The sequence below is a fragment of the Oncorhynchus gorbuscha genome, linkage group LG06 (genome assembly GCF_021184085.1).
Source record: "Oncorhynchus gorbuscha isolate QuinsamMale2020 ecotype Even-year linkage group LG06, OgorEven_v1.0, whole genome shotgun sequence".
Lineage (NCBI taxonomy): Eukaryota > Metazoa > Chordata > Actinopteri > Salmoniformes > Salmonidae > Oncorhynchus > Oncorhynchus gorbuscha.
In genome coordinates, this window is record NC_060178.1 from 93,715,972 (window position 1) to 93,742,581 (window position 26,610).

General features: G+C 45.6%; 1 protein-coding gene across 1 annotated transcript; it reads left to right on the forward strand.

The window, feature by feature from the left end:
* Positions 1-26,380, forward strand: LOC124038558 (tectonin beta-propeller repeat-containing protein 1-like). Its single transcript, XM_046354577.1, is given in 26 exon segments — positions 1-148; positions 5,945-6,177; positions 8,272-8,454; positions 10,503-10,625; positions 10,800-10,925; positions 11,109-11,283; positions 11,554-11,654; positions 12,170-12,271; positions 12,500-12,651; positions 12,991-13,287; positions 13,290-13,570; positions 13,798-13,943; positions 14,309-14,470; positions 14,572-14,721; positions 15,002-15,159; positions 15,928-16,055; positions 22,165-22,364; positions 22,511-22,590; positions 22,745-22,801; positions 23,173-23,347; positions 23,451-23,586; positions 23,876-23,968; positions 24,092-24,198; positions 24,341-24,460; positions 24,697-24,854; positions 25,811-26,380. Coding segments are annotated over 25 exon segments (3,684 nt in total). The 5' UTR covers positions 1-148; positions 5,945-5,952; the 3' UTR covers positions 25,860-26,380.
* Positions 26,381-26,610: the final 230 nt, after the last annotated feature.

Below are 26,610 nucleotides of genomic sequence, written 5' to 3' on the forward strand. Positions count from 1 at the left end.
CACTTCCTGTTTCGGATTAGGAAACGATTGCAATGTAAATAGATACAGTAGTGGCTAACGTGAAATCACTGTATATTCAATCTGATATGCCGAATGAATTGCAGTGATTTACGTGAACTGCCATACCGTTTATGAGATGGAGCACAAGGTAAGTGATGAGCTACTGCTAACTAGCAAGCTATTTAATTTCTGGTTTTGCAGTGGTAAACCTCCCTATAAGCAACATAATGTCATTCAGTTATGCGGTTGTAGATTGTCTGACAGCAGCAGCCAGATAGCTATATTATGCAAAAATAGCAGACTACCTGTGATACACTTAGCTGGCTAATACTAGTTTAGAGTGCTTTATAAGACAACCGAAGCCTAGCTATATGTCACTTAGCAAGATTGTACTATCTACAATGTATCCATGTTGATCATTCACTGCGCCATTACAATTTTAACAAATGTCATTCATTTTTCACAGTATTCTCGCAAAAAGTTACAATGTTGCAGTTTGCTTGGTGGGTGAGAGTTGTCGCTAAAGAGACTGTCGGGTCAAGTGGACTATTTAAGATCATATCTCAGCTCGGTTCAGACAGTACACAGAGGTCTCTCTCTGGCCTCATCAGTGAATTAATTGCTAGTGACAGGGACTATGCCTTTGAAGAGGATCACTCGCTCCAGACATTGCATAATATACAGGAAGCAAAAGAGAGGAGGGGTGTTAGTTTTAACATAAAAACTCAGCAAATCCCCTTTAAAATGATGAAGTTATTCATGATAAACGTCATACTATATTTATGTTATGCCACATAGCCTATGGTGTAATGACCACAGTGTTCAGAATATGGGGCAGTGATGAAGACACATGACTCAGCCTACCTGAGATGTGGTTTAAATAGTGTAAACAAAGCACTGTTGTATTAAAGATGCACTATGCAGAAATCACTCCGCCATTTCCTAGTTGCTAAAATTCTAATAGTTCGCCTAATTTCAGTTTATGTGACAAAACAAGCTAGTAAAGTGTAGAGAATCATTGTATCATCTAAACCGGTGTGAAATATCTTTGTATCATCTAAATATTGTTGTGTTGTCTAAACCACTGTGAAATATATTTTCCATAGCCAAAAATATTGTATTTTCAGCTGTTTTAATCTAGTATACAAAACCGACAGTAAAAGATGCAAAAACTAAATTTAAGAGTGGAAAGCATAGAAATAGTGCACATAGAACAGGCTCGCAAGTGGCCCAGCGGTCTAAGGCACTGTATCTCAGTTCAAGAGGCATCACCACAGTCCCTGCTTCAAATCCAGGCTGGATCACATCTGGCTGTGATTGAGAGTCCCATAGGGCGGCGCACAATTGGCCCAGCGTCGTCCGGGTTTGGCTGGAGTAGGCCATCATTGTAAATAAGAATTTGTCCTTAACTGACTTGCCTAGTTAAATAAATGTAAAATAATGACAGCTCTATAACTCACATTTCGGGTTGCCCCTAAAGTTCATATTGCAGCTTTAATCATGGTTATTATTGTAACCTCACAGCATGATCCCTAAATCCCAACGACAACATAGAACAGTGCCCCTAGTGCAGTGGTTCCCAACAACAAGATAGACAGTGCCCCTAGTCCAGTCGTTCCCAACAACAAGATAGAACAGTGCCCCTAGTCCAATGGTTCCCAACAACAAGATAGAACAGTGCCCCTAACCCAGTGGTTTCCAAAAACAAGATAGAACAGTGCCCCTAGTCCAGTGGTTCCCAACAACAAGATAGAACAGTGCCCCTAGTCCAGTGGTTCCCAACAACAATATAGAACAGTGCCCCTAGTCCAGTGGTTCCCAACAACAAGATAGAACAGTGCCCCTAGTCCAGTGGTTCCCAACAACAAGATAGAACAGTGCCCCTAGTCCAGTGGTTCCCAACAACAATATAGAACAGTGCCCCTAGTCCAGTGGTTCCCAACAACAATATAGACAGTGCCCCTAGTCCAGTGGTTCCCAACAACAAGATAGAACAGTGCCCCTAGTCCAGTGGTTCCCAACAACAAGATAGAACAGTGGCCCTAGTCCAGTGGTTCCCAACAACAATATAGAACAGTGCCCCTAGTCCAGTGGTTCCCAACAACAATATAGAACAGTGCCCCTAGTCCAGTGGTTCCCAACAACAATATAGACAGTGCCCCTAGTCCAGTGGTTCCCAACAACAAGATAGAACAGTGCCCCTAGTCCAGTGGTTCCCAACAACAAGATAGAACAGTGCCCCTAGTCCAGTGGTTCCCAACAACAAGATAGAACAGTGCCCCTAGTCCAGTGGTTCCCAACAACAAGATAGAACAGTGCCCCTAGTCCAGTGGTTCCCAACAACAAGATAGAACAGTGCCCTTAGTCCAGTGGTACCCAACAACAAGATAGAACAGTGCCCCTAGTCCAGTGGTTCCCAACAACAAGATAGAACAGTGCCCCTAGTCCAGTGGTTCCCAACAACAAGATAGAACAGTGCCCCTAGTCCAGTGGTTCCCAACAACAAGATAGAACAGTGCCCCTAGTCCAGTGGTTCCCAACAACAAGATAGAACAGTGCCCCTAGTCCAGTGGTTCCCAACAACAAGATAGAACAGTGCCCCTAGTCCAGTGGTTCCCAACAACAAGATAGAACAGTGCCCTTAGTCCAGTGGTTTCCAACAACAAGATAGAACAGTGCCCCTAGTCCAGTGGTACCCAACAACAAGATAGAACAGTGCCCTTAGTCCAGTGGTTCCCAACAACAAGATAGAACAGTGCCCTTAGTCCAGTGGTACCCAACAACAAGATAGAACAGTGCCCCTAGTCCAGTGGTTTCCAACAACAAGATATAACAGTGCCCCTAGTCCAGTGGTTCCCAACAACAGGATAAAACAGTGCTCCTAGTCCAGTGGTTCCCAACAACAACATAGAACAGTGCCCTTAGTCCAGTGGTTTCCAACAACAACATAGAACAGTGCCCCTAGTCCAGTGGTTCCCAACATCAACATAGAACAGTGCCCTTAGTCCAGTGGTTCCCAACATCAACATAGAACAGTGCCCCTAGTCCAGTGGTTCCCAACATCAACATAGAACAGTGCCCTTAGTCCAGTGGTTTCCAACAACAACATAGAACAGTGCCCCTAGTCCAGTGGTTCCCAACAACAGCATAGAACAGTGCTCCTAGTCCAGTGGTTTCCAACATCAACATAGAACAGTGCCCTTAGTCCAGTGGTTTCCAACAACAAGATAGAACAGTGCCCCTAGTCCAGTGGTTCCCAACATCAACATAGAACAGTGCCCCTAGTCCAGTGGTAGCCAACAACAAGATAGAACAGTGCCCCTAACCCAGTGGTTCCCAACAACAAGATAGAACAGTGCCCCTTGCCCAGTGGTTCCCAACAACAAGATAGACAGTGCCCCTAACCCAGTGGTTCCCAACAACAAGATAGACAGTGCCCTTAGTCCAGTGGTTTCCAACAACAAGATAGAACAGTGCCCCTAGTCCAGTGGTTCCCAACATCAACATAGAACAGTGCCCCTAGTCCAGTGGTAGCCAACAACAAGATAGAACAGTGCCCCTAACCCAGTGGTTCCCAACAACAAGATAGAACAGTGCCCCTTGCCCAGTGGTTCCCAACAACAAGATAGACAGTGCCCCTAACCCAGTGGTTCCCAAGAACAAGATAGACAGTGCCCCTAGTCCAGTGGTTCCCAACATCAACATAGAACAGTGCCCTTAGTCCAGTGGTTTCCAACAACAACATAGAACAGTGCCCCTAGTCCAGTGGTTCCCAACAACAGCATAGAACAGTGCTCCTAGTCCAGTGGTTTCCAACATCAACATAGAACTGTGCCCTTAGTCCAGTGGTTTCCAACAACAAGATAGAACAGTGCCCCTAGTCCAGTGGTTCCCAACATCAACATAGAACAGTGCCCCTAGTCCAGTGGTAGCCAACAACAAGATAGAACAGTGCCCCTAACCCAGTGGTTCCCAACAACAAGATAGAACAGTGCCCCTTGCCCAGTGGTTCCCAACAACAAGATAGAACAGTGCCCCTTGCCCAGTGGTTTCCAACAACAAGATAGAACAGTGCCCCTAGTCCAGTGGTTCCCAACAACAAGATAGACAGTGCCCCTAACCCAGTGGTTCCCAACAACAAGATAGACAGTGCCCCTTGCCCAGTGGTTTCCAACAACAAGATAGAACAGTGCCCCTAACCCAGTGGTTCCCAACAACAAGATAGAACAGTGCCCCTTGCCCAGTGGTTTCCAACAACAAGATAGAACAGTGCCCCTAACCCAGTGGTTCCCAACAACAAGATAGACAGTGCCCCTAACCCAGTGGTTCCCAACAACAAGATAGACAGTGCCCCTAACCCAGTGGTTCCCAACCTTTTTATTTTACTGTACCACCAACGGAATTTTGCTCTGCCTGGAGTATCCCCTCATGTGCATTTTACCAATGGGCCTATGGTCTCATGAGTCTTCTCAAGTACCCCCTGTGGATAGGTCCTAGTACCCCTGGTTGGGAACCACTGCCCTAGTGCAGTGGGCAAGGAATAGGACAGGATGAAGCTGGCACAGTTTACACAGAACAGTGGTAAATTGTAAGGTCAGGTTGGCTTTTTACCCCCAAATGGATAGACTTAGGTTGGATAAGATTATCTTAAAGCCTGCTACAATCAAAGGGACAAAGAGACAATATACACTGACTGTATATAGACTGACAAGGTGACATAGACTCACCAGGTGAATGCAGATGAAAGTTATGATCCCTTATTAATGTCACCTGTTAAAACCACTTCAATGAGTGTAGATCAGTGTTCCCTTAACTGGTGGCCTGCTGGCCAAATTTGGCCCGCGGGGGGTTTTATTTGGCCCCACAAGTTTTCAGAGCAAAACAAAATTGTAATAACCAAACTCATTTGTAATTTTATTGTTGCACAAAAATACTATTAAAACACCAGGAAATCAGCTTCTAAGTGATTTAAGTTTAAGAAATCAGTTCCCAAGTATTCCCACACATCATGTACAAATATAAGCAAGGTTTGAAATGATTATGTTTTAGTCAAATATTATATATGTTTGGGCATCTTGTGATTGATTTGCAGTGTACAAATTATGTGTAATTATGCCCCCCCCCTCTCCCCCAGAAAATCAGGCCTGCCAGCTATAAAATATTTAACATTTTTTAACTAGGCAAGTCAGTTAAGAACAAATTCTTATTCACAAATGGCCTACCAAAAGGCCTCCTGCGGGGACGGGGGCTGGATTAAAACTACTACTAATAATATAATGTAGGACAAAACACACATCACGACAAGAGACAACACAACATTAGACATAAGAGACATAAGACAACAACATAGCAAGGCTGCAACACATGACAACACAGCATGGTAGCAACACAACATGACAACAACATGGTAGCAACACAACATGGCACCAGCACAACATGGTAACAGCACAAAATATGGTACAAACATTATTGGGCACAGACAACAGCACAAAGGGCAAGAAGGTAGAGACAACAATACATCACACAAAGCAGCCACAACTGTCAGAGTGTTTGTTGCAGCTCGTTACAGTCACTAGCTGCAGCAAACTGAAAATACGAGCGACCCAGGGATGTGTGTGCTTTGGGGACCTTTAACAGAATGTGACTGGCAGAACGGGTGTTGTATGTGGAGGATGAGGGCTGCAGTAGATATCTCAGATAGGGGGGAGTGAGGCCTAAGAGGGTTTTATAAATAAGCATCACCAGTGGGTTTTGCGACAAGTATGCAGAGATGACCAGTTTACAGAGGAGTATAGAGTGCAGTGATGTGTCCTATAAGGAGCACTGGTGGCAAATCTGATGGCCTACTGGCTTGACCCTGAGGTAAATGTCCTTATTTTTTGACCGAACAGTTGAATCTTTTAAATGAAAGCAGTGCATCTTACTTTAGTACGTCTCTCCTTAGGCCTGAACATGCCTGTGTCCCTGCTGTGGGCAGTGGATGTGTATGGGCGTGTGTACAGCTTGTCCACCAGAGGGCAGCAGTGGGAGCAGTATCGTGATGCTGTGTTAGAGTTTAAGAGGGTGACGGCCGTGCAGCAGTGTTGCTGGGGTATCGCCTGTGACCATCACATCTACCTGAATGTCCACTCTAGTGATGTTCCCATACGCTACCAGGAGGAGACATTCGAGAACCAGGTACAGGGTGCGTGTGTGTGTGTGGAGGTGGAGGGTGGGCTGTGTGTGTGTGGTGCGGGGGGATGGTGGGCTGTGTGTGTGTGGGGCGGGGGAGGGTGGGCTGTATGTGTTTGGGGCGGGTGAGGGTGGGCTGTGTGTGTGTGGGGGAGGGTGGGCGGGGGGGGGCGGGGGAGGGTGGGCTGTGTGTGTGTGGCGGGGGAGGGTGGGCTGTGTGTGTGTGGGGCGGAGGGAGGGTGGGCTGTGTGTGTGACTGTGTGTCTGTCTGTGCCTGTGTTTGTGCTTCTCTTGCACCTGATGCATTTATGGGTCTTGTAACCCTCTCTCCCTCTCTCTCTCTCAATTCAATTCAGTTTCAATTCCAGGGCTTTATTGGCATGGAAAACACATGTTAACATTGCAAAAACAAGTGAAGTAGATAATAAACAATAAATATTTGCAGTAAACATTACACTCTCAGAAGTTCCAAAAGAATAAAGACATTTCAAGTGTCATATTGTCTATACACAGTGTTGTAACAATGTGCAAATAGCTAAAGTACAAAAGGTAAAATATTGGGTTGTATTTACAATGGTGTTTGTTCTTCACTGGTTTTCTTGTGGCAACAGCTCACAAATCTTGCTGCTGTGATGACACACTGTGGTATTTCACCCAGTAGGAATGTGATATCAAAATTGGGTTTGTTTTCTAACACTTTGTGGATCTGTGTAACCTGAGGGAAATATGTGTCTCTAATATGGTCATAGATTTGGCAGGAGGTTAGGAAGTGCAGCTCAGTTTCCATCTCATTTTGTGAGTCGTGTGCACATAGCCTGTCTTCTCTTGAGAGCCATGTCTGTCTACGGCGGCCTTTCTCTATAGCAAGGCTATGCTCACTGAGTCTGTACATAGTCAAAGCTTTCCTTAAGTTTGGGTCAGTCACTGTGGTCAGGTATTCTGGCAAGGTGTACTCTCTGTTTAGGGCCAAATAGCATTCTAGTTTACTCAATGTTTTTGTTAATTCTTTCCAATGTGCCAAGTAATTATCTTTTTGTTTTCTCATGATTTGTTTAGGTCTTACAGGCCTCTCTCATCTTTTTAAGTGGGAGAACTTGCACAATTGGTGGCTGACAATACTTTTTTGCCCTACTGTATATGTTGAAGAGGATGGGGCTTAAGCTGCATCCCTTTCTCACCCCCCTGCCCTGTGGAAAGAAATGTGTTTGCTTTTTGCCCGTTTTAACCCCAAACTTGTTGTTTGTGTACATGGAATTTCTAATGTTGTATGTTTTCCCCCAACACCACTTTCCATCGACTTGTTTAGCAGACCCTCATGACAAATTGAGTCAAAAGATTTTTGAAATCAACAAAGCGTGAGAAGACTTTGCCTATGTTTTTGTTTGTCAAGTAGGGTGTGTAGGGTGAATATGTGGCCTGTTGTCAAGTAATTTGGTAAAATGTACACTTGACCTTTGCTCAGTACATTTTCTTTACTGTGGAAATGAACTCGTCTGCTGTTAATGATAATGCAGAGGATTTTCCCAACGTTGTTGTTGACACATCCCACATCCCATTGGGGTCCAATTTTTCTCCACTTTCGTAGATTGGGGTGATCAGTCCTTGGTTCCAAATATTGGGGAAGATGCCAGAGCTAAGGATGATGTTGAAGAGTTTAAGTATAGCCAATAGGAATTTGTGGTCTGTATATTTTATCATTTCATTGAGGATACCATCAACACCACAGGTTTTTTGTGGTTGGAGGGTTTGTATGATGTCCTGTAGTTAATTCAATGTAATTGGAGAATCCAGTGGGTTCTGGTAGTCTTTAGTAGTCTCTCTCTCTCTCTCTATATATATATATATATATATATATATATATATATATATATATATATATATATATATGTTTCACATCCTGCCGTTATTGGGAGTCCCATAGAACGGTGCACAATTGACCCAGTGTCGTCCGGGTTTGGCTGGAGTAGGTCGTCATTGTAAATAAGAATTTGTTCTTAACTGACTTGCCTATTTAAATAAAAGTTTAATTTAAAAAATGTATAATAATACAAATAAATATATATATATATCTCCCTCTATCTCTCACTCTTTCTCTCTCAGCGATGGAATCCCATGGATGACTTCTCGGATCGCTTGTTACCGAGCGACCGCTGGCAGTGGAGTAACATCACAGGACTGGAACAACAACCCCTTGACAGCTTCTTTCTTCCCTCGACCAACTGGGAGTGGGAGGGGGACTGGTACATTGACGAGAACTTTGGAGGAGAGCCCACAGAGAGAGAAGTGAATGTTCTCTCTCTTTCTGTCTTTCTCTCTTTTCTGTATCTTTCTCTCTCCTCTCTTGCCTCCTCCATTTTATATGTCCCCTCTATCTCTATTCTCTCCCTCTCTCTCCTTCTCTCTCCCTCTCTCTTTCCCTCTCTCTCCTTCTCTCCTCTCTCCTTCTCTCTTTCCCTCTCTCTCCTTCTCTCTCCCTCTCTCTTTCTCTCTTTCCCTCTCTCTCCTTCTCTCTCCCTCTCTCTTTCTCTCTTTCACTCTCTCCTTCTCTCTCCCTCTCTCTTTCTCTCTTTCTCTCTCTCCCTTCTCTCTCCCTCTCTCTTTCCCTCTCTCCTTCCCTCTCTCCTTCTCTCTCCCTCTCTCTTTCCCTCTCTCCTTCTCTCTCCTTCTCTCTCTCTCCCTCTTTCCCTCTCTCATTCTCTCTCCTCCCCTTCCTCTCCTCTCTCTAATTATCTCTCTCCCTCTCTCTGTCTTTCTTCACTCCCTCTCTGTCATTGTCTTACCCTTCACGTACAGTGATCTCCAACAGTAGACTAGCTAGGTTTCCATCCAATTGGTGACAGATTACAGATACATCATCCAATATGCTCATTTTCCCACCAGAGATGTTTCCATCAAACTGACTTTTTTGCAGATGAAATGATGTGCATGATGATGTAGTGCACATAAAAACAACTTTTTACATTAATTTCCCATGTACCATCACATTTTCAAATGTACTGATGGTTTTGTCACAAAAACTGTTGCATTGTATAGAAAATGTGTCCACTCTGGTCTTGGCACTTGTGCTCTAGCCAACAGCTGGCTGATACAGTGTGTAGACTACCTACAGTATGAGATTAGTATTCATAAGAGTGATCATCATGTCACCAGAATAAGAACCTCGATATGTATTGGAAAGGAGCATCAAGCTCATCACCGTGCACTTTCACCACCCTGTGAAGTTCATCATAACTTATTTCATCTGTAGCCTAATAAACTGCATGCTTCCCCGAGTCATAGTGGGAGGGCCACACAACATATCATCGGTATCATGGTTATTTTCACTGCTATTTCTCGCATAATTAATTTTACAGACAAAAAGATCCCAACACGTCGAAAGAACAAATTGTCTGTCGGCATTTATAAAATTGAACCCTCATTTCATGTTTCCATCAGCCCCGTCTGGACTTTTTCCATGCGTCAGGTAATTCATCTGCATGAAATGTTTGGATGGAGTGACACTTAGTGACACATTCGTTGTTGTTTTGGCTCTGTACTCCAACACTTAGGATTTGAAATGATACAATGACTACAAGGTTAAGTTGCAGACTGGCAGATTTAATTTGAGGGTATTCTCATCCATACCGGGTGATTACAGCATTGTTTGTACCCAGTCCCCCGGTTTTAGGGGAACAAAAGTATTGGGACAAATTCACTTGTGTGAATGAATGTAGTGAAAAGTGAAGTATTTGGTCCCATATTGATAACGCCCAATGCTTACATCAAGCTTGTAACTTTACACATTTTTGAATGCACCTGCTGTTTGTTTTGGTTGTGTTTCAGATTTTGTTCCCAGTAGAAATGAATGGTAAATAATGTATTGTGTCATTATGGAGTCCCTTTTATTGTAGATAAGAATAGAATATATTTCTAAACACTTCTACATTAATGTGGATGCTACGGTGATTACAGATAATACTGAATGAAATATTATACACCCAAGACATGCTAACCTCTCACCATTACCAATATCAGGGGAGGTTAGCAAAAACATAACATTCTACTACTTTAATACACATATAACTGAATTTGACACAGACTTTTGGTTTCCTAAAATGGGGGGACTATTTACAAAAAAGTCATTTCTAAACGGTTCACCCGATAATGATGAAAATACCCTCAAATTAAAAAGCTGTCAGTCTGCACTTTAACCTCATAGCCATTGTATCATTTCAAATCCAAAGTGCTGGAGTACAGAACCAAAACAACAACGTGTCAGTGTCCTATAATACCGTTGGAACTCACTATACATGCTGATTCATGTGTGAACGGGTCTGTCTGTGTGTCTGCAGGGTTGGACCTATGCCATAGACTTCCCTGCCACCTACACCAAAGACAAGAAGTGGAACTCATGTGTCCGTCGCAGGCGATGGATCCGCTACAGGAGGTACAAGGCCACAGACACCTGGGCCAAGGTGTGTATTTGGAGAAATATAATCACCTGCCACAACCAGGATGTAACTGTGTACCTCTGCAGTGTACAGGCTTGTATTGTACTCATCATGTACCGTAGTTTACAGTGTGTGTGTGTGTGTGTGTGTGTTTGTGTGTGTGTGTGTGTTAACCTGTCTCTCTCTCTCTGTTACCAGATCCCATCAGAGGGTCACAGTGGTCCCCTTCCAGACCCCTTTAATGATATCAGCTGTGGAGGCTGGGAGATCAGTGAGGAGCCCAGGGGGAGGTTGTCACTGTGGGCCGTCTCTCTACAGGGCAAGGTAACACACACACTAAAACATACACACACATACACACACACAAACACACACTAACACACAGACACACACAGCTCAGAGGGGGAGGTCATATCTTCAGAGATCACAAAACACTGCCAGGTTGTACACAACTCTAATATATTCCTAAGTCATTTGATTGACTGATTGTTTGATCTGGGTCATTAGGTGTGGTTTCGTGAGGGTATCCACCACCACAGCCCAGAGGGGGATGGCTGGGAGGAGGTGTCTCTGCCTGGGGAGGTGGTGCAGATCAGCTGTGGTCCAGGGGACCTTGTCTGGGCCGTGCTCTGGGAGGGACAACTCATCGTCAGGGAGGGCATCACCAGAGACTGCCCACGAGGTGACTGGTTGACAGAGAAAGTGTGTGTATCCGTGGATGCATATGTTAGAGAGACACAGAGAGACAGAATGCTTGTGTCTGTTTATGTTTGTGTGTGTAATGGAGAGAGAGAGAGACAAAGCGAGAGACAAAGAGAGAGAGGGAGAGAGATAAAGAGAGAGACAGAGAGAGCGAGCGAAAAGGAGAGAGCTAAAGAAAGAGAGAGATAGAGAGATGAAGAGAAAGTCTGATGGTCTCATGGCCCCATTACCCCTCTTCTCTCTCTGTCAGGCTCCTCCTGGGTAGTGGTGGACTCTCCCAACCCAGAGGCCGGGGCCATCCACGTAGCTGTGGGGGACAACGTAGTCTGGGCTGTCACCAAGGACAACAAGGTAAGACAATACCACTGAGTTTCCATAACTGAACACTAATTTATATGCTTCATTATTGGACATAATCATACTAATAGATTTAATTTAAATAGCACTTTTCATTACATGAAGAATCTCAAAGATGCTTAAAAAATGTAACAAAAAACTGAATTTGAATTTATTGATGACAGTTATTGTGGAGCTGGACAATGATGAACATGAGCTAAAGGAAGAATTCAGGCAAAAAACTTAAAATGTCATTTTAATTCCACCGCATGTCTACCTCTGGTTATGAATCATTCAGTCATGACTGTTTCCCTGATGATCTTCTGTCGGTACCTGTTAGGTATGGTACAGACGTGATCTTCTGTCGGTACCTGTTAGGTATGGTACAGACGTGATCTTCTGTCGGTACCTGTTAGGTATGGTACAGACGTGATCTTCTGTCGGTACCTGTTAGGTATGGTACAGACGTGATCTTCTGTCGGTACCTGTTAGTTATGGTACAGACGTGATCTTCTGTCGGTACCTGTTAGGTATGGTACAGACGTGGCATCAACTCCTATAACCCCCGTGGTTCAGGCTGGATCGGGATGATCGGGGAGATGGTCATGATCAACGTGGGTCTCAACGACCAGGCAAGGAGCCATGACTTAACTATTTCCTCTGCTTATTCAACTAAGTATAACGTTCCCTTAGACTCTCATAGCCAAGCCTTATGGCGTGGGCTTAAAATCATAAACTGTACATTCATTCATGATGAAATGATTCATAATGATTAAAAGGCAGTTTATTAATGGAGAACAAACACAGTGTCATGTTAGTTTGTTGTCTGGCTCTCGCCTCATGTGTTCTGTCCCATCCAGGTGTGGGGTATCAGCTGTGAGGACCGAGCAGTGTATTTCCGTCAGGGTGTGACCTCCAGTGAGTTGAGTGGTAAAGCCTGGAAGGCTGTCAACGTGCCCCGAGACGGAGACACCAGGTCCCACTCCTCCGCCAGCAGTAGCAGTCTGCACAGGTGGGCTGGGGACATGAACACACACACATTGTTTTCACTGCTTGGGCAACCTCGGCTACATAAAGTGATTTGCTAAGCTGTCTGCCAGCTGGGTGCTCTGTGTAATACTATCTCTCTCTCATCATTTTCTCTCTCTCTCTCTGTCCGTCTGTCCGTCTGTCCGTCTGTCCGTCCGTCCGTCCGTCCGCCCCCCCTCCCTCCCTCCCTCCCTCCCTCCCTCCTCCCTCCCTCTCTCTCTCTCTCTCTCTCTCTCTCTCTCTCTCTCTCTCTCTCTCTCTCTCTCTCTCTCTCTCTCTCTCTCTCTCTCTCTCTCTCTCTCTCTCTCTCTCTCTCTCTCAGTGCTGGTTGTTTCTTCAGTGGAGAGGTGCGAGCACAGTCTGTGATGAGTGAAGATTCAGACACAAAGAACGGTCCACAGAGGGCAGTCCTAGAAGTAGGGGCCTGTCCCTACTCCCCTCCCCCCGATCCCCCTCCCGTTGACCCCGATGTCCCCAAACCACGCATCCCCAAGGTCACCAGCGACAGCTTCATTTCCGAGATGCTCTCTGACCGCAAGGTCAAACGGGAGGGGGCCACCACTGCCGGTCCCTCTATACCAGAAGAGGAGGCCTCTCTTCGGGAAGCAGATGCCAAGTCTCCCCCTCTGGCCCTGGTTCTGTCCCCCAGCCTGTCTGGAGGGCCTGGGACCCTCAATGGAGTAACGTGGACCTAGAAGAGACCCAGACTCACCTGGCTGTGGGGCCTGCTGGGGTGAGAGGGGACGCGGCTGACACCTGTAGCCTGTCCTCTGTGGCCACCTACACCCTGTGTCAGGAGGAGCCGTATGGGGCGGATGAACATCCACTCTGGGCATGGGTCAGTGGAGGAGGCTGTGGTGTGGACTGTCACTCCCAGCTCAACTGGTTCAACTCTGCCACAGGTGAGACACATACTGTAGGTATTGTATCGCCCTGAAATTCTATTTCTCCTGCATATCAAAAAAAGCCTAGCAATTTACAAAACTCCAGCTCCAATTAGACCAGAATACACCCTTCTGGCTGATGGAACAGTGTCCCTGTGCTTGTTATTGTTGTTGTTGAGCAACTAGAGTGTTTCCTCACATGTTGTTGATAAAGATTTTGATCTTTGTCTATTTGTCTCTCCCAGCCCTGTCATCATCAGTCCAGTCCATGAGTCTGTCCATCAGTCCAGCCCAGACAGCTGCCTGGCGGAAACAGATCTTTGAGCAGCTCAGCGAACGCTCCAAGAGAGAGATGGACAACTTTAAACACTATGAACAGGCCATAGAACAGGTTGAACGTTGAACATCCTTACAACTTGAATGCTTGCAAATGCTTTTTCTGGTTGCCATGATGAAATTAGTTTGTTTATGACTTGTCCTTGTTGTATAGAGGCTCATTAGTCTCCCTCCCTTGTCACGTCCTTCTCTCCCTCCCCCCTCCGTCCCCTCCTTCTCCCCCCCCCGTCCCCCCGTCCCCCGTCTCCGCCTTCTCTCACTCCCTGCCCCCTCCCTCCCCCTCCGCCCCCCGTCCCCTCCTTCTCTCCCTCCCTCCCCCTCTGTCCCCTCCTTCTCTCCCTCCCCCCCTCCTTCTCTCCCTCCCTCCCCCTCCGTCCCCTCCTTCTCTCCCCCCTCCTTCTCTCCCTCCCTCCCCCTCAGTCCCAGTCTGTGTGGGTGAAGAAAGGGACCATGCAGTGGTGGAGGGACTGGAAGCCCCATAAGTGGGTGGACGTGAGGTTTGCCCTGGAGCAGTTCTCAGGACCAGAGGGAAACCAGGATGGCATTCTCTTCCTCTACTACAACTTCAACGAGGAGAAGAAGGTGAGGGGATGGCCACAGTGTGTGTGTGTGTATTTTGGGTGATCTGTAATAGTTATTTATTCATCATGTTTCTCCCCTCCTCCTCTCCTCCCTATATCCAGTACCTGCATGCGTTCATCAACGAGGTGACTATCTTGGTGCCGGTGCTGAATGACTCCAAACACACGTTTGCCGTCTACACAGCAGAGAGGACCAAACAGAGGTGGCCTATCAGACTGGCTGCTGCCACCGAGCTGGAGATGCACGACTGGGTAGGTTATATGATCACTGTCTTACACCTGAACCAGACACACAGTACAAGTTCTCAATCTTCACAGAATATCATATGTTTATTCATAAGGAAATGTCATGCTAAATAAAGGATGGTGAAAGGGTTATTCCACGTTTAGTAAAGCATCAGATGTAAGGATCTTTTATATGACCCTATGTAGCATGACTTTGCCTCTATGTAGGGCTTATGAAGACTCTCTGCATGCTATCCTTTATAAGTTGTAGTCTGGGAATGTTTTGACTGTCTCTCTGTACCCCCAGCTGGCCCTGCTGAGTGTGTCGTGCTGTGACTCCCGGGGGGTCCAGGGTCCCCCCTCTAAACAGGCCCTCTGGTCAGTCACCTGTAAAGGAGACGTCTTCGTCTGTGAGCCTTCACCTAGCCTGGAGGCCTGTCCCTACCCCACACCCTGCGACCAGATGTAAGACACGTCCTCTGGGCTGTTATCGATGCTTTATAAAGGCTTGATGAAAACGATATGATGGATTTATTATTTGTAGATAAATAGATATTAGATTAATCAGATGTATGCACTTAACAACTGAATAGTCTTGACTGTCTGAATATCTTTGACTCTCTGAATATCTTTGACTGTCTGAATAGTCATGACTGTCTGAATATCTTTGACTGTCTGAATATCTTTGACTGTCTGAATAGCCTTGACTGTCTGAATATCTTTGACTGTCTGAATAGTCATGACTGTCTGAATATATTTGACTGTCTGAATATATTTGACTGTCTGAATATCTTTGACTGTCTGAATATCTTTGACTGTCTGAATAGTCATGACTGTCCGAATATATTTGACTGTCTGAATATCTTTGACTGTCTGAATAGCCTTGACTGTCTGAATATCTTTGACTGTCTGAATAGTCATGACTGTCTGAATATCTTTGACTGTCTGAATAGTCATGACTGTCTGAATATATTTGACTGTCTGAATATATTTGACTGTCTGAATATCTTTGACTGTCTGAATATCTTTGACTGTCTGAATAGCCTTGACTGTCTGAATAGCCTTGACTGTCTGAATATATTTGACTGTCTGAATATATTTGACTGTCTGAATATCTTTGACTGTCTGAATAGTCATGACTGTCTGAATATATTTGACTGTCTGAATATATTTGACTGTCTGAATATCTTTGACTGTCTGACTTGTCTTCAACCCCACGTTGTGTGTCTGCAGGTTCTGGCATCAGGTGGGGGGCCACCTGCGTCTAGTGGAGTGTAACAGTCTGGGGGTGGTGTGGGGGGTTGGCTACGACCACACTGTCTGGGTCTACACTGGCGGCTATGGAGGGGGATTCTTGCAGGGTAAACACACTAAATATACACTAAACATAAACCTACTGGACTGGACTTAAAGCATATGTAACAGTATAGCTTCTGTCCCTCTTCTCGCCCCTACCTGGGCTCGAACCAGGGACCCTCTACACACATCAACAACAGCCACCCTCGAAGCATCATGCCACAAAAGCAGAGCAAGGGTAACAACTACTTCAAAGTCTCAGAGCGAGTGATGTCACCGATTGAAACGCTATTAGCGCGCACCACCAACTAGCCATTTCACATCAGTTACACTCACCCCCCTTTTGACCTCCTCATTTTCCGCAGCAACCAGTGATCCGGGTCAACAGCATCAATGTGAAAGTATAGCTTCCATCCCTCTCCTCGCCCCGAACCAGGGACCCTCTGAACACATCAACCACAGTCACTCATGAAGCATTATTACCCATCGCGCCACAAAAGCCGCGGACCTTGCAGAGCAAGGGAACCCACTACTTCAAGGTCTTTGAGCGAGTGACGTCACTGATTGAAACGCTATTAGCGCGCACCACCGCTAACTAGCTAGCCATTTCACATCGGTTACACATACGCTAAACATAAACCTACTGGCCTTGACTTAAACCATACGCTAAACATAAACCTACTGGACTGGACTTAACCTCTCTGGTACAAGTGGGACGGTAGCGTCCCACCTCGACAACAGCCAGTGAAATTGCAGTGCGCCAAATTCAAAACAACAGAAATCCCATAATAAAAATTTCTCTAACATACAAGTATTATACACCATTTTAAAAATAAAAGTCTTGTAAATCCAACCACAGTGTCCGATTTCAAAAAGTCTTTACTGCGAAAGTACACCATGCGATTATGGTAGGTCAGTGCCTAGCCACAGAAAACCATACAGCCATTTTCCAGCCAAGGAGAGGTGTCACAAAAGTCAGAAATAACATTAAAATTAATCACTTACCTTTGATGATCTTCATCTGATGGCACTTCCAGGTCTCCATGTTAAACAACACATGTTTGTTTTGTTCACGCGTTTAGTCCAGTAATCCAAATGCACAAGGCGCAGGCACTAAGTCCAGACGAAAAGTCAAAAACATTCCATTACAGTTTGTAGAAACATGTCAAACGATGTATAGAATCAATCTTTAGGATGTTTTTATCATAAATCTTCAATAATATTCCAACTGGACAATTCCTTTGTCTTTAGAAATGAAAAGGAACGGAGCTTGCTCTCACGGCTGCACGTGTGACTAAACTAAAGGCTTTCAGCCAGACCACTGGTTCAAACAGCACTTATTCGCTCCTCTATCCTAGTAGAAGCCTGAAACAACGTTCTAAAGACTGTCTAGCGGAAGCCTTAGGAAGTGCGTTTCTGACACCATAGACACAGTATATTGGATAGGCAATCACTTGAAAAACTACAAACCTCTGATTTCCCACTTCCTGGTTGGATTTGTCTCAGGTTTTTGCCTGCCATATGAGTTCTGTTGTACTCATAGACATCATTCAAACAGTTTTAGAAACTTCAGAGTGTGTTCTATCCAAATGCACCAATAATATACATATCCTAGTCTCTGGGCCTGAGTAGCAGGTAGTTTACTCTGGGCACGCTTTTCATCCGGACGTGAAAATAGGTTAAAGCATACGCTAAACATAAACCTACTGGACTGGACTTAAAGCATACGCTAAACATAAACCTGCTAGACTGGACTTAAAGCATACGCTAAACATAAACCTACTGGACTGGACTTAAAGCATACGCTAAACATAAACCTACTGGACTGGACTTAAAGCATACGCTAAACATAAACCTACTGGACTGGACTTAAAGCATACGCTAAACATAAAACTACTGGACTGGACTTAAAGCATACGCTAAACATAAACCTACTGGACTGGACTTAAAGCATACGCTAAACATAAACCTACTGGACTGGACTTAAAGCATACGCTAAACATAAACCTGCTGGACTGGACTTAAAGCATACGCTAAACATAAACCTGCTGGACTGGATTTAAAGCATACGCTAAACATAAACCTGCTGGACTGGATTTAAAGCATACGCTAAACATAAACCTGCTGGACTGGACTTAAAGCATACGCTAAACATAAACCTACTGGACTAGATTTTAAGCATACGCTAAACATAAAACAAGTACTGTATAGCCACTAATAGGGAAACTAAACCGGGCATGTTGCAATATTTTTTCTCAAACTGCTCATGTTGCCGAACACTAAAATAGAACTTGGTTCTATTTGAGAAGCTTGATGCGCTGCAAGTCCTGCCTCTCCCATCTACTCATTGGTTTTCACGAGCATACAACCCCCCTATGGGTGATTGACAAGTGAACAAGGAGAGATTAATCAAACAAACGAACCTAACTGGCCCCTAGGTTTCCCTTTTTGTCTGTGGATTAATTGTTGGAGTAGAGACACACACCTTTTTCTATGACTCCGGGTAAAAATTCTACAAAGATCCAGATAAAAACAGAACCATATGCATTTCAGGTAAAATAACAACCCAATGTTTATCACCCAGCACAAATTAGCTAGCAACAGCAAGCTAGCTAAATGTCCATGAATGTTTCATACAATAGCTTTCAAGGGTTTTTCTTTATTTTTACTGTTTTCTACATTGTAGAATAATAGTGAAGACATCAAATGATGAAATGACACATACCAAAAAAGTCTTAAACGAATCAAAATATATTTTAAATAGCCATATATTTGCCTTGATGACAGCTTTGCACACTCTTGACATTATCTCAACCAGCTTCATGAGGAATGATTTATCCAACATTCTTGAAGGAGTTGAGCACTTGTTGGTTGCATTTCCTTCACTCTTCGGTCCAACTCATCCTAAACTCTTTCAATTGTGTTGAGGTTGGGTGATTGTGGAGGCCAGGTCATTGGATGCAGCACTCCATCACTCTCCTTCTTGGTCAAATAGCCCATACACAGCCTGGAGGTGTACAGTATGTTGGGTCATTGTCCAGTTGAAAAACAAATGACAGTCCCACTAAGCGCAAACCCGATGGGATGGTGTATCACTGCAGAATGCTGTGGTAGACATGCTGGTTAAGTGTGCCTTGAATTCTAAATAAATCACTGACAATGTCACCACAAAGCATCCCCATGCCATTACACCTCCTCCTCCATGCTTCACGGTGGGAACCACACATGCAGAGATTATCCATTCACCTATTCTGCATCTCACAAAGACACAGTGGTTGGAACCAAACTCCAGACCAAAGGACAGATTTCCATCGGTCTAATGTTATTGCTTGTGTTTCTTGACCCAAGCCAGTCTCTTCTTCTTACTGGTGTCCTTTAATAGTGGTTTCTTTGCAGCAATTCAACCATGAAGGCCGGATTCACGCAGTCCCCTCTGAACAGTTGATGTTGAGATGTGTCTGTTACTTGAACTTGGTGAAGCATTTATTTGGGCTGTGATATCTGAGGTGCAGTTAACTCTAATGAACTTATCCTCTGCAGCAGTGGTTACTCTGGGTCTTCCTTTCCTGTGGTGGTCCTCATGAGAGCCAGTTTCATCATAGCGCTTGATGGTTTTTGTGACTGCACGTGAAGAAACTTTCAAAGTTCTTGAAATGTTCCATATTGACTGACCTTCATGTCTTAAAGTAATGATGGACTGTCATTTCTCTTTGCTTATTTGAGCTGTTCTTGCCATAATATGGACTTGGTCTTTTGCCAAATAGGACTATCTTCTGTATACCAACCCCTACCTTATCACAACATAACTGATTGGCTCAAACACATTAAGAAGGAAATAAATTCCACAAATGAACTTTTAACAAGGCACAGCTGTTAATTTAAATGTATTCCAGGTGACTACCTCATGAATCTGTTTGAGAGAATGCCAAGAGTGTGCAAAGCTGTCATCGAGGCAAAGGGTGGCTACATTGAAGAATCTCAAACATAAAATATATTTTGATTTGTTTGACTTTTTTGGTCACTACATGATTCCATATTTATTATTTCATAGTTTTGATGTCTTCACTATTATTATAAAATGTAGAAAATAGTCAAATTAAAGAAACATCTTTGACTGAGTAGGTGTGTCCAAACTTTTGACTGGTACTGTAAGTGTTTCGACCTGTCCCCAAAGTAATATAGTTGTTTCAGAGTTGGTTTTGGTATTTTAACCTGTGTGTCATGATTGCGTCTAGCGTGGATAGACAAAATCAACGGGGACAGTTTGGTTAGGGTGTAAGGGTGTGTTTCAACAGGCGTACGCTCGGGACTAGTTTGGTTAGGGTGTAAGGGTATGTTTCAACAGGCGTACGCTCGGGATCAGTTTGGTCAGGGTGTAAGGGTATGTTTCAACAGGCGTACGCTCGGGACTAGTTTGGTTAGGGTGTAAGGGTATGTTTCAACAGGTGTCTGCTCGGGATCAGTTTGGTTAGGGTGTAAGGGTATGTTTCAACAGGTGTCTGCTCGGGATCAGTTTGGTTAGGGTGTAAGGGTATGTTTCAACAGGTGTCTGCTCGGGACTAGTTTGGTTAGGGTGTAAGGGTATGTTTCAACAGGTGTCTGCTCGGGACCAGTTTGGTTAGGGTGTAAGGGTATGTTTCAACAGGCGTACGCTCGGGACTAGTTTGGTTAGGGTGTAAGGGTATGTTTCAACAGGTGTCTGCTCGGGACCAGTTTAGTTAGGGTGTAAGGGTATGTTTCAACAGGTGTCTGCTCGGGACCAGTTTGGTTAGGGTGTAAGGGTATGTTTCAACAGGCGTCTGCTCGGGACTAGTTTGGTTAGGGTGTAAGGGTATGTTTCAACAGGTGTCTGCTCGGGACCAGTTTGGTTAGGGTGTAAGGGTATGTTTCAACAGGCGTACGCTCGGGACTAGTTTGGTTAGGGTGTAAGGGTATGTTTCAACAGGTGTCTGCTCGGGACCAGTTTGGTTAGGGTGTAAGGGTATGTTTCAACAGGCGTCTGCTCGGGACCAGTTTGGTTAGGGTGTAAGGGTATGTTTCAACAGGCGTACGCTCGGGACCAGTTTGGTTAGGGTGTAAGGGTATGTTTCAACAGGCGTACGCTCGGGACTAGTTTGGTTAGGGTGTAAGGGTATGTTTCAACAGGCGTACGCTCGGGATCAGTTTGGTTAGGGTGTAAGGGTATGTTTCAACAGGCGTACGCTCGGGACTAGTTTGGTTAGGGTGTAAGGGTATGTTTCAACAGGTGTCTGCTCGGGATCAGTTTGGTCAGGGTGTAAGGGTATGTTTCAACAGGTGTCTGCTCGGGATCAGTTTGGTTAGGGTGTAAGGGTATGTTTCAACAGGTGTCTGCTCGGGATCAGTTTGGTCAGGGTGTAAGGGTATGTTTCAACAGGCGCACGCTCGGGACTAGTTTGGTTAGGGTGTAAGGGTATGTTTCAACAGGTGTCTGCTCGGGATCAGTTTGGTCAGGGTGTAAGGGTATGTTTCAACAGGCGTACGCTCGGGATCAGTTTGGTTAGGGTGTAAGGGTATGTTTCAACAGGTGTCTGCTCGGGATCAGTTTGGTCAGGGTGTAAGGGTATGTTTCAACAGGCGCACGCTCGGGACCAGTTTGGTTAGGGTGTAAGGGTATGTTTCAACAGTCGTACGCTCGGGACTAGTTTGGTTAGGGTGTAAGGGTATGTTTCAACAGGCCTGGAGCCAGTTTGGTCAGGGTGTAAGGGTATGTTTCAACAGTCGTACGCTCGGGACTAGTTTGGTTAGGGTGTAAGGGTATGTTTCAACAGGTGTCTGCTCGGGACCAGTTTGGTTAGGGTGTAAGGGTATGTTTCAACAGTCGTACGCTCGGGACTAGTTTGGTTAGGGTGTAAGGGTATGTTTCAACAGGCCTGGAGCCAGTTTGGTCAGGGTGTAAGGGTATGTTTCAACAGTCGTACACCCGGGGCCAGTTTGGTCAGGGTGTAAGGGTATGTTTCAACAGGCGTACGCTCGGGACCAGTTTGGTCAGGGTGTAAGGGTATGTTTCAACAGGCGTACGCTCGGGACCAGTTTGGTCAGGGTGTAAGGGTATGTTTCAACAGGCCTGGAGCCAGTTTGGTCAGGGTGTAAGGGTATGTTTCATGGCTGTTTTGTCTCAGCTCATGACTATAACCCCTCTCTTGTTTTTGTTAGGTCTGGCCAGCAGCACAGATAACATCTACCCCCAGACAGATGTGAAGTGTGTCTACATTTATGAGAACCAGAGGTGGAACCCAGTCACAGGATATACCAACAGAGGCCTCCCAACAGACCGTTACATGTGGAGTGATGCAACAGGACTGCAGGAGTGTACCAAGGCCAACACCAAGCCTCCATCCACTCATTGGACATGGGTGGGTACCAGTAACCGGACAAAACATTTCAATTTCACCCCAGGACAATATCACTTTTGAACCTGAACTAAATATGCACAGAGTGCCATTAGATGACTAAAATAGTCCTACAAAGTTTTTTCCGCTAACTGCTCTGTCTCTATCAGGTGGCAGACTGGGCCATTGACTACGGTGTCTCTGGAGGGACAGACAGAGAGGGTTGGCAATATGCAGCTGATTTCCCAACGTGAGTGTATCTAACCTTCCCCAATACATATTCATTGGTCTATCTATCACATATCAAGCTGAATCTTTTCCCTGCATGAAAGTAGCCATGATATGTGTTTGTTTCTGTCACTATCATGTATTTTATCTCCCTCCCTCTGTATGTACACTTCCAGGTCGTATCATGGCCACAAGACCTTGAAGGACTTTGTCCGTCGTAGGCGATGGGCCAGGTACTGTATGTTACCACACAACAATCGCCCTTTTCCCTCATCACTATTTGTTTAGTAAGCACACTATGGTCTGTCCTCAGTCTGCCCACTGTGTTTAAACAAGCCTGGGTTTGAGCTCTGGGGGAAAAATTGCCCGTAAGCTCAGATCTAGGATCAGCTTTACTCTACTTAAATCCTACCCTTAACCATTGGGGGAAGGAAACACAACAACTGATGTTAGATCAGAGTTCTTCAATCCTGGTCTTGGAGACCCACAGGGAGTGCATGTTTTTGCTCCAGCCCAGTATTTACACACCTAATTCAACTGTTGGTACACTGGTCTAGGTGTGACTTAATTCCTATTTGAACAACCCTTGTATTTCCTCTGACAGGAAGTGTAAACTGACCACCACAGGGCCGTGGCAGGAAGTCCCACCCATCCCGTTGAGTGACGTGACCATCATCCCGTGTGGAGCACAGAGCATTGTTGAGCCGATCCCTCTGTGGGCCATCAGTAACAAGGGAGACGTGCTCTGTAGACTGGGAGTCACCCTACTGACGCCTGCTGTGAGTCACACACACACACAATATGTAAACATACAACACACAAGTCCACCATGAATACACAGGCATTGTGGTTGATAACAGAAGTGGTTGCGTGTGTTTCTAGGGGACATCATGGCTCCATGTGGGCACAGACCAGCCCTTTAAATCTATCTCCATTGGTGGGGCCAACCAGGTGTGGGCCATTGCCAGGGATGGCTCTGCTTTCTACAGGGGCTCCGTGACCGCACAGAGCCCTTCAGGTCAGTCAGAGAATCACGCAGAACCCACCGTCTCTGACAGAACCCAGGGATTCTCCTTTCAGTCCTGTGTGTCTTACTGCTAATCAACAGTTCAGTCAAATCACTCAAATGTATTTCTGAAGTTGTTTTTAAATCAGCAGTTGTCACAAAGTGCTTTTCAGTAATAGCTCAATGTTTGTTTTCGGGAGGAGCTTACCTCTCTGAGTTCTGGTTCCTATCACAGAGATGGACCTAATGATGAGAGAAGACTCTAATCACTGGCTGTTTAATGTACTATTGCCCCCTGTAGGAGACTGCTGGTACCACATCCCCTCTCCAGTCAGGCAGAAGCTCCAACAGGTGTCTGTAGGGAGGACGTCAGTCTACACAGTGGATCAACATGGTACTACAGACGAGAATGTCATGACTGACTATGACATGGACCTTTATTATTGTCAGACGTCTATTAGTTGAACCATCTCTTCTTTATTTTTGTCATGATTTTAATTTGGTGCTCTCCATCCAGGTAACCTGTGGTTCAGACAGGGCCTGACTCCTAGCTGCCCCCAGGGATCGTCATGGGAACACATCTCTAACAATGTACGCAAGGTCTCCGTCGGACCTCTTGACCAGGTGAGCAGAACCTACAATCTAAAAACCGAGTGGTTGTTGTTGGCAGTAATGAATGATAATGACTTCTTCTTTTTTCAAAATTCTAACTTCTTGACATTGCACTGTGTTGAGTAACTCAACCCTTCTCGTTGTTGTTGTGTAGGTGTGGATCATAGCTGACAAGGTGCAAGGCAGCCACAGTCTGAGCTGTGGGACAGTCTGTCACCGTCTGGGGGTTCAGCCCATGGAGCCAAGCGGACAGTCGTGGGACTATGGCATCGGGGTGAGACCCTTAACCTTACCTTACCTTAACCCTGACTCACCAATGACTTTCAATGGAAAGGTTTTCTTGGTGGGAGGGCTGTCTGACTCTCTCTCTTTTTCTCTCTCGTTTTTTCTCTCTCTGTCTCTCTCTCTGTCTCTCTCTCTCTGTCTCTCTCTCTCTGTCTCTCTCTCTGTCTCTCTCTCTGTCTCTCCCTCTGTCTCTCCCTCTATTCTTATCTTCCTCTCTCTCCTCAGGGTGGCTGGGACCACATCACTGTGAGAGGGAACTCCATCGAGGCTCCCCGTGTCCGTATGCCCTCCCTTACCGCCTCCCTGACGGACCCCCTCCACACCCATCCACCCCGCAGACCGCTCTCCTTCAGGAACACAGAGGAGAACGGGAACGCTGTCAGGTGTTAAACACACACACACATAGAGTATTTGCCAGTGGACACTGTATCTCTGTTCTGTCTTCAGCCCAACTCTCGCTAGCAGGTCATGTTCAACATTTTCCACATAGAGCACTAGTCATTTTTAAACTGTGTGACTCAGTCTTCGAACATTGCATCATTGTTATTTAAATCTGTGGTCTTAAGATAACTTTTTATTTTATTTATTGTTATTGTTAAGTTGACTGTTTTTGTTTCTGTGTGTAGGTGTATACAGTGCTGTATGTGAATAGATGTTTTGTTTATGTTATATTGGTGATAGGTATAGCTTTTTAAAATATAACGTAAGAAGTGTTTTCTGGGGTATTCAATGTTATTGGGCCGATGTATGATTCTGTGAAGGTGGGCGATGTATGATTCTGTGAAAGTGGACGATGTATGATTCTGTGAAGGTGGGCGATGTATGATTCTGTGAAGGTGGGCGATGTATGATTCTGTGAAGGTGGGCGATGTATGATTCTGTGAAGGGGGGCGATGTATGATTCTGTGAAGGTGGGCGATGTATGATTCTGTGAAGGTGGGTGATCAGTAGTTTTTACTGTACCTGCTGGTAACGTAGAGATTCCACTGGAGTCACAACAAAAACATGAATGGTTTATTTACCGAGAATCATTTAGGTTATGAATCCTTTGATAGCACATGGCGCTTTTACAATTATATGCCTTTCCCCTGAATTGTTTGTATCTGTGATGGCCACAGTGAAGAGTTTGTATGTCCATGTTCCTAGGGGGACAGTTTTTTCTATAGCAATTTTGTGTTACTCTTGAAAAGAAAGTACATATTCTTATTTTCACTCAAAAAAGTGAATTGCTTGAAAAATGATGTCTTTGAAAGGCTTAAAAAGTTCATTTGTTTGTTTCTCAGGAAAATAAGAGTTTTAACACTATTATCTGCATATTTTTCACCTCCTATGATTTTAGCAGTAATGACTGGCGGCCAACACACGTGACTGGCAGCCAACACACGTGACTGGCAGCCAACACACGTGACTGGCAGCCAACACACGTGACTGGCAGCCAACACACGTGACTGGCAGCCAACACACGTGACTGGCAGCCAACACACGTGACTGGCAGCCAACACACGTGACTGGCAGCCAACACAGGTGACTGGCAGCCAACACAGGTGACTGGCAGCCAACACACGTGACTGGCAGCCAACACACGTGACTGGCAGCCAACACACGTGACTGGCAGCCAACACACGTGACTGGCAGCCAACACACGTGACCGGCAGCCAACACACGTGACCGGCAGCCAACACACGTGACCGGCAGCCAACACACGTGACCGGCCGGCAGCCAACACACGTGACCGGCAGCCAACACACGTGACCGGCAGCCAACACACGTGACCGGCAGCCAACACACGTGACCGGCAGCCAACACACGTGACCGGCAGCCAACACACGTGACCGGCAGCCAACACACGTGACCGGCAGCCAACACACGTGACCGGCAGCCAACACACGTGACCGGCAGCCAACACACGTGACCGTGCCAACACACGTGACCGGCAGCCAACACACGTGACCGGCAGCCAACACACGTGACCGCAGCCAACACGTGACCGCAGCCAACACACGTGACCGGCAGCCAACACACGTGACCGGCAGCCAACACACGTGACCGGCAGCCAACACACGTGACCGGCAGCCAACAACGTGACCGGCAGCCAACACACGTGACCGGCAGCCAACACACGTGACCGGCAGCCAACAC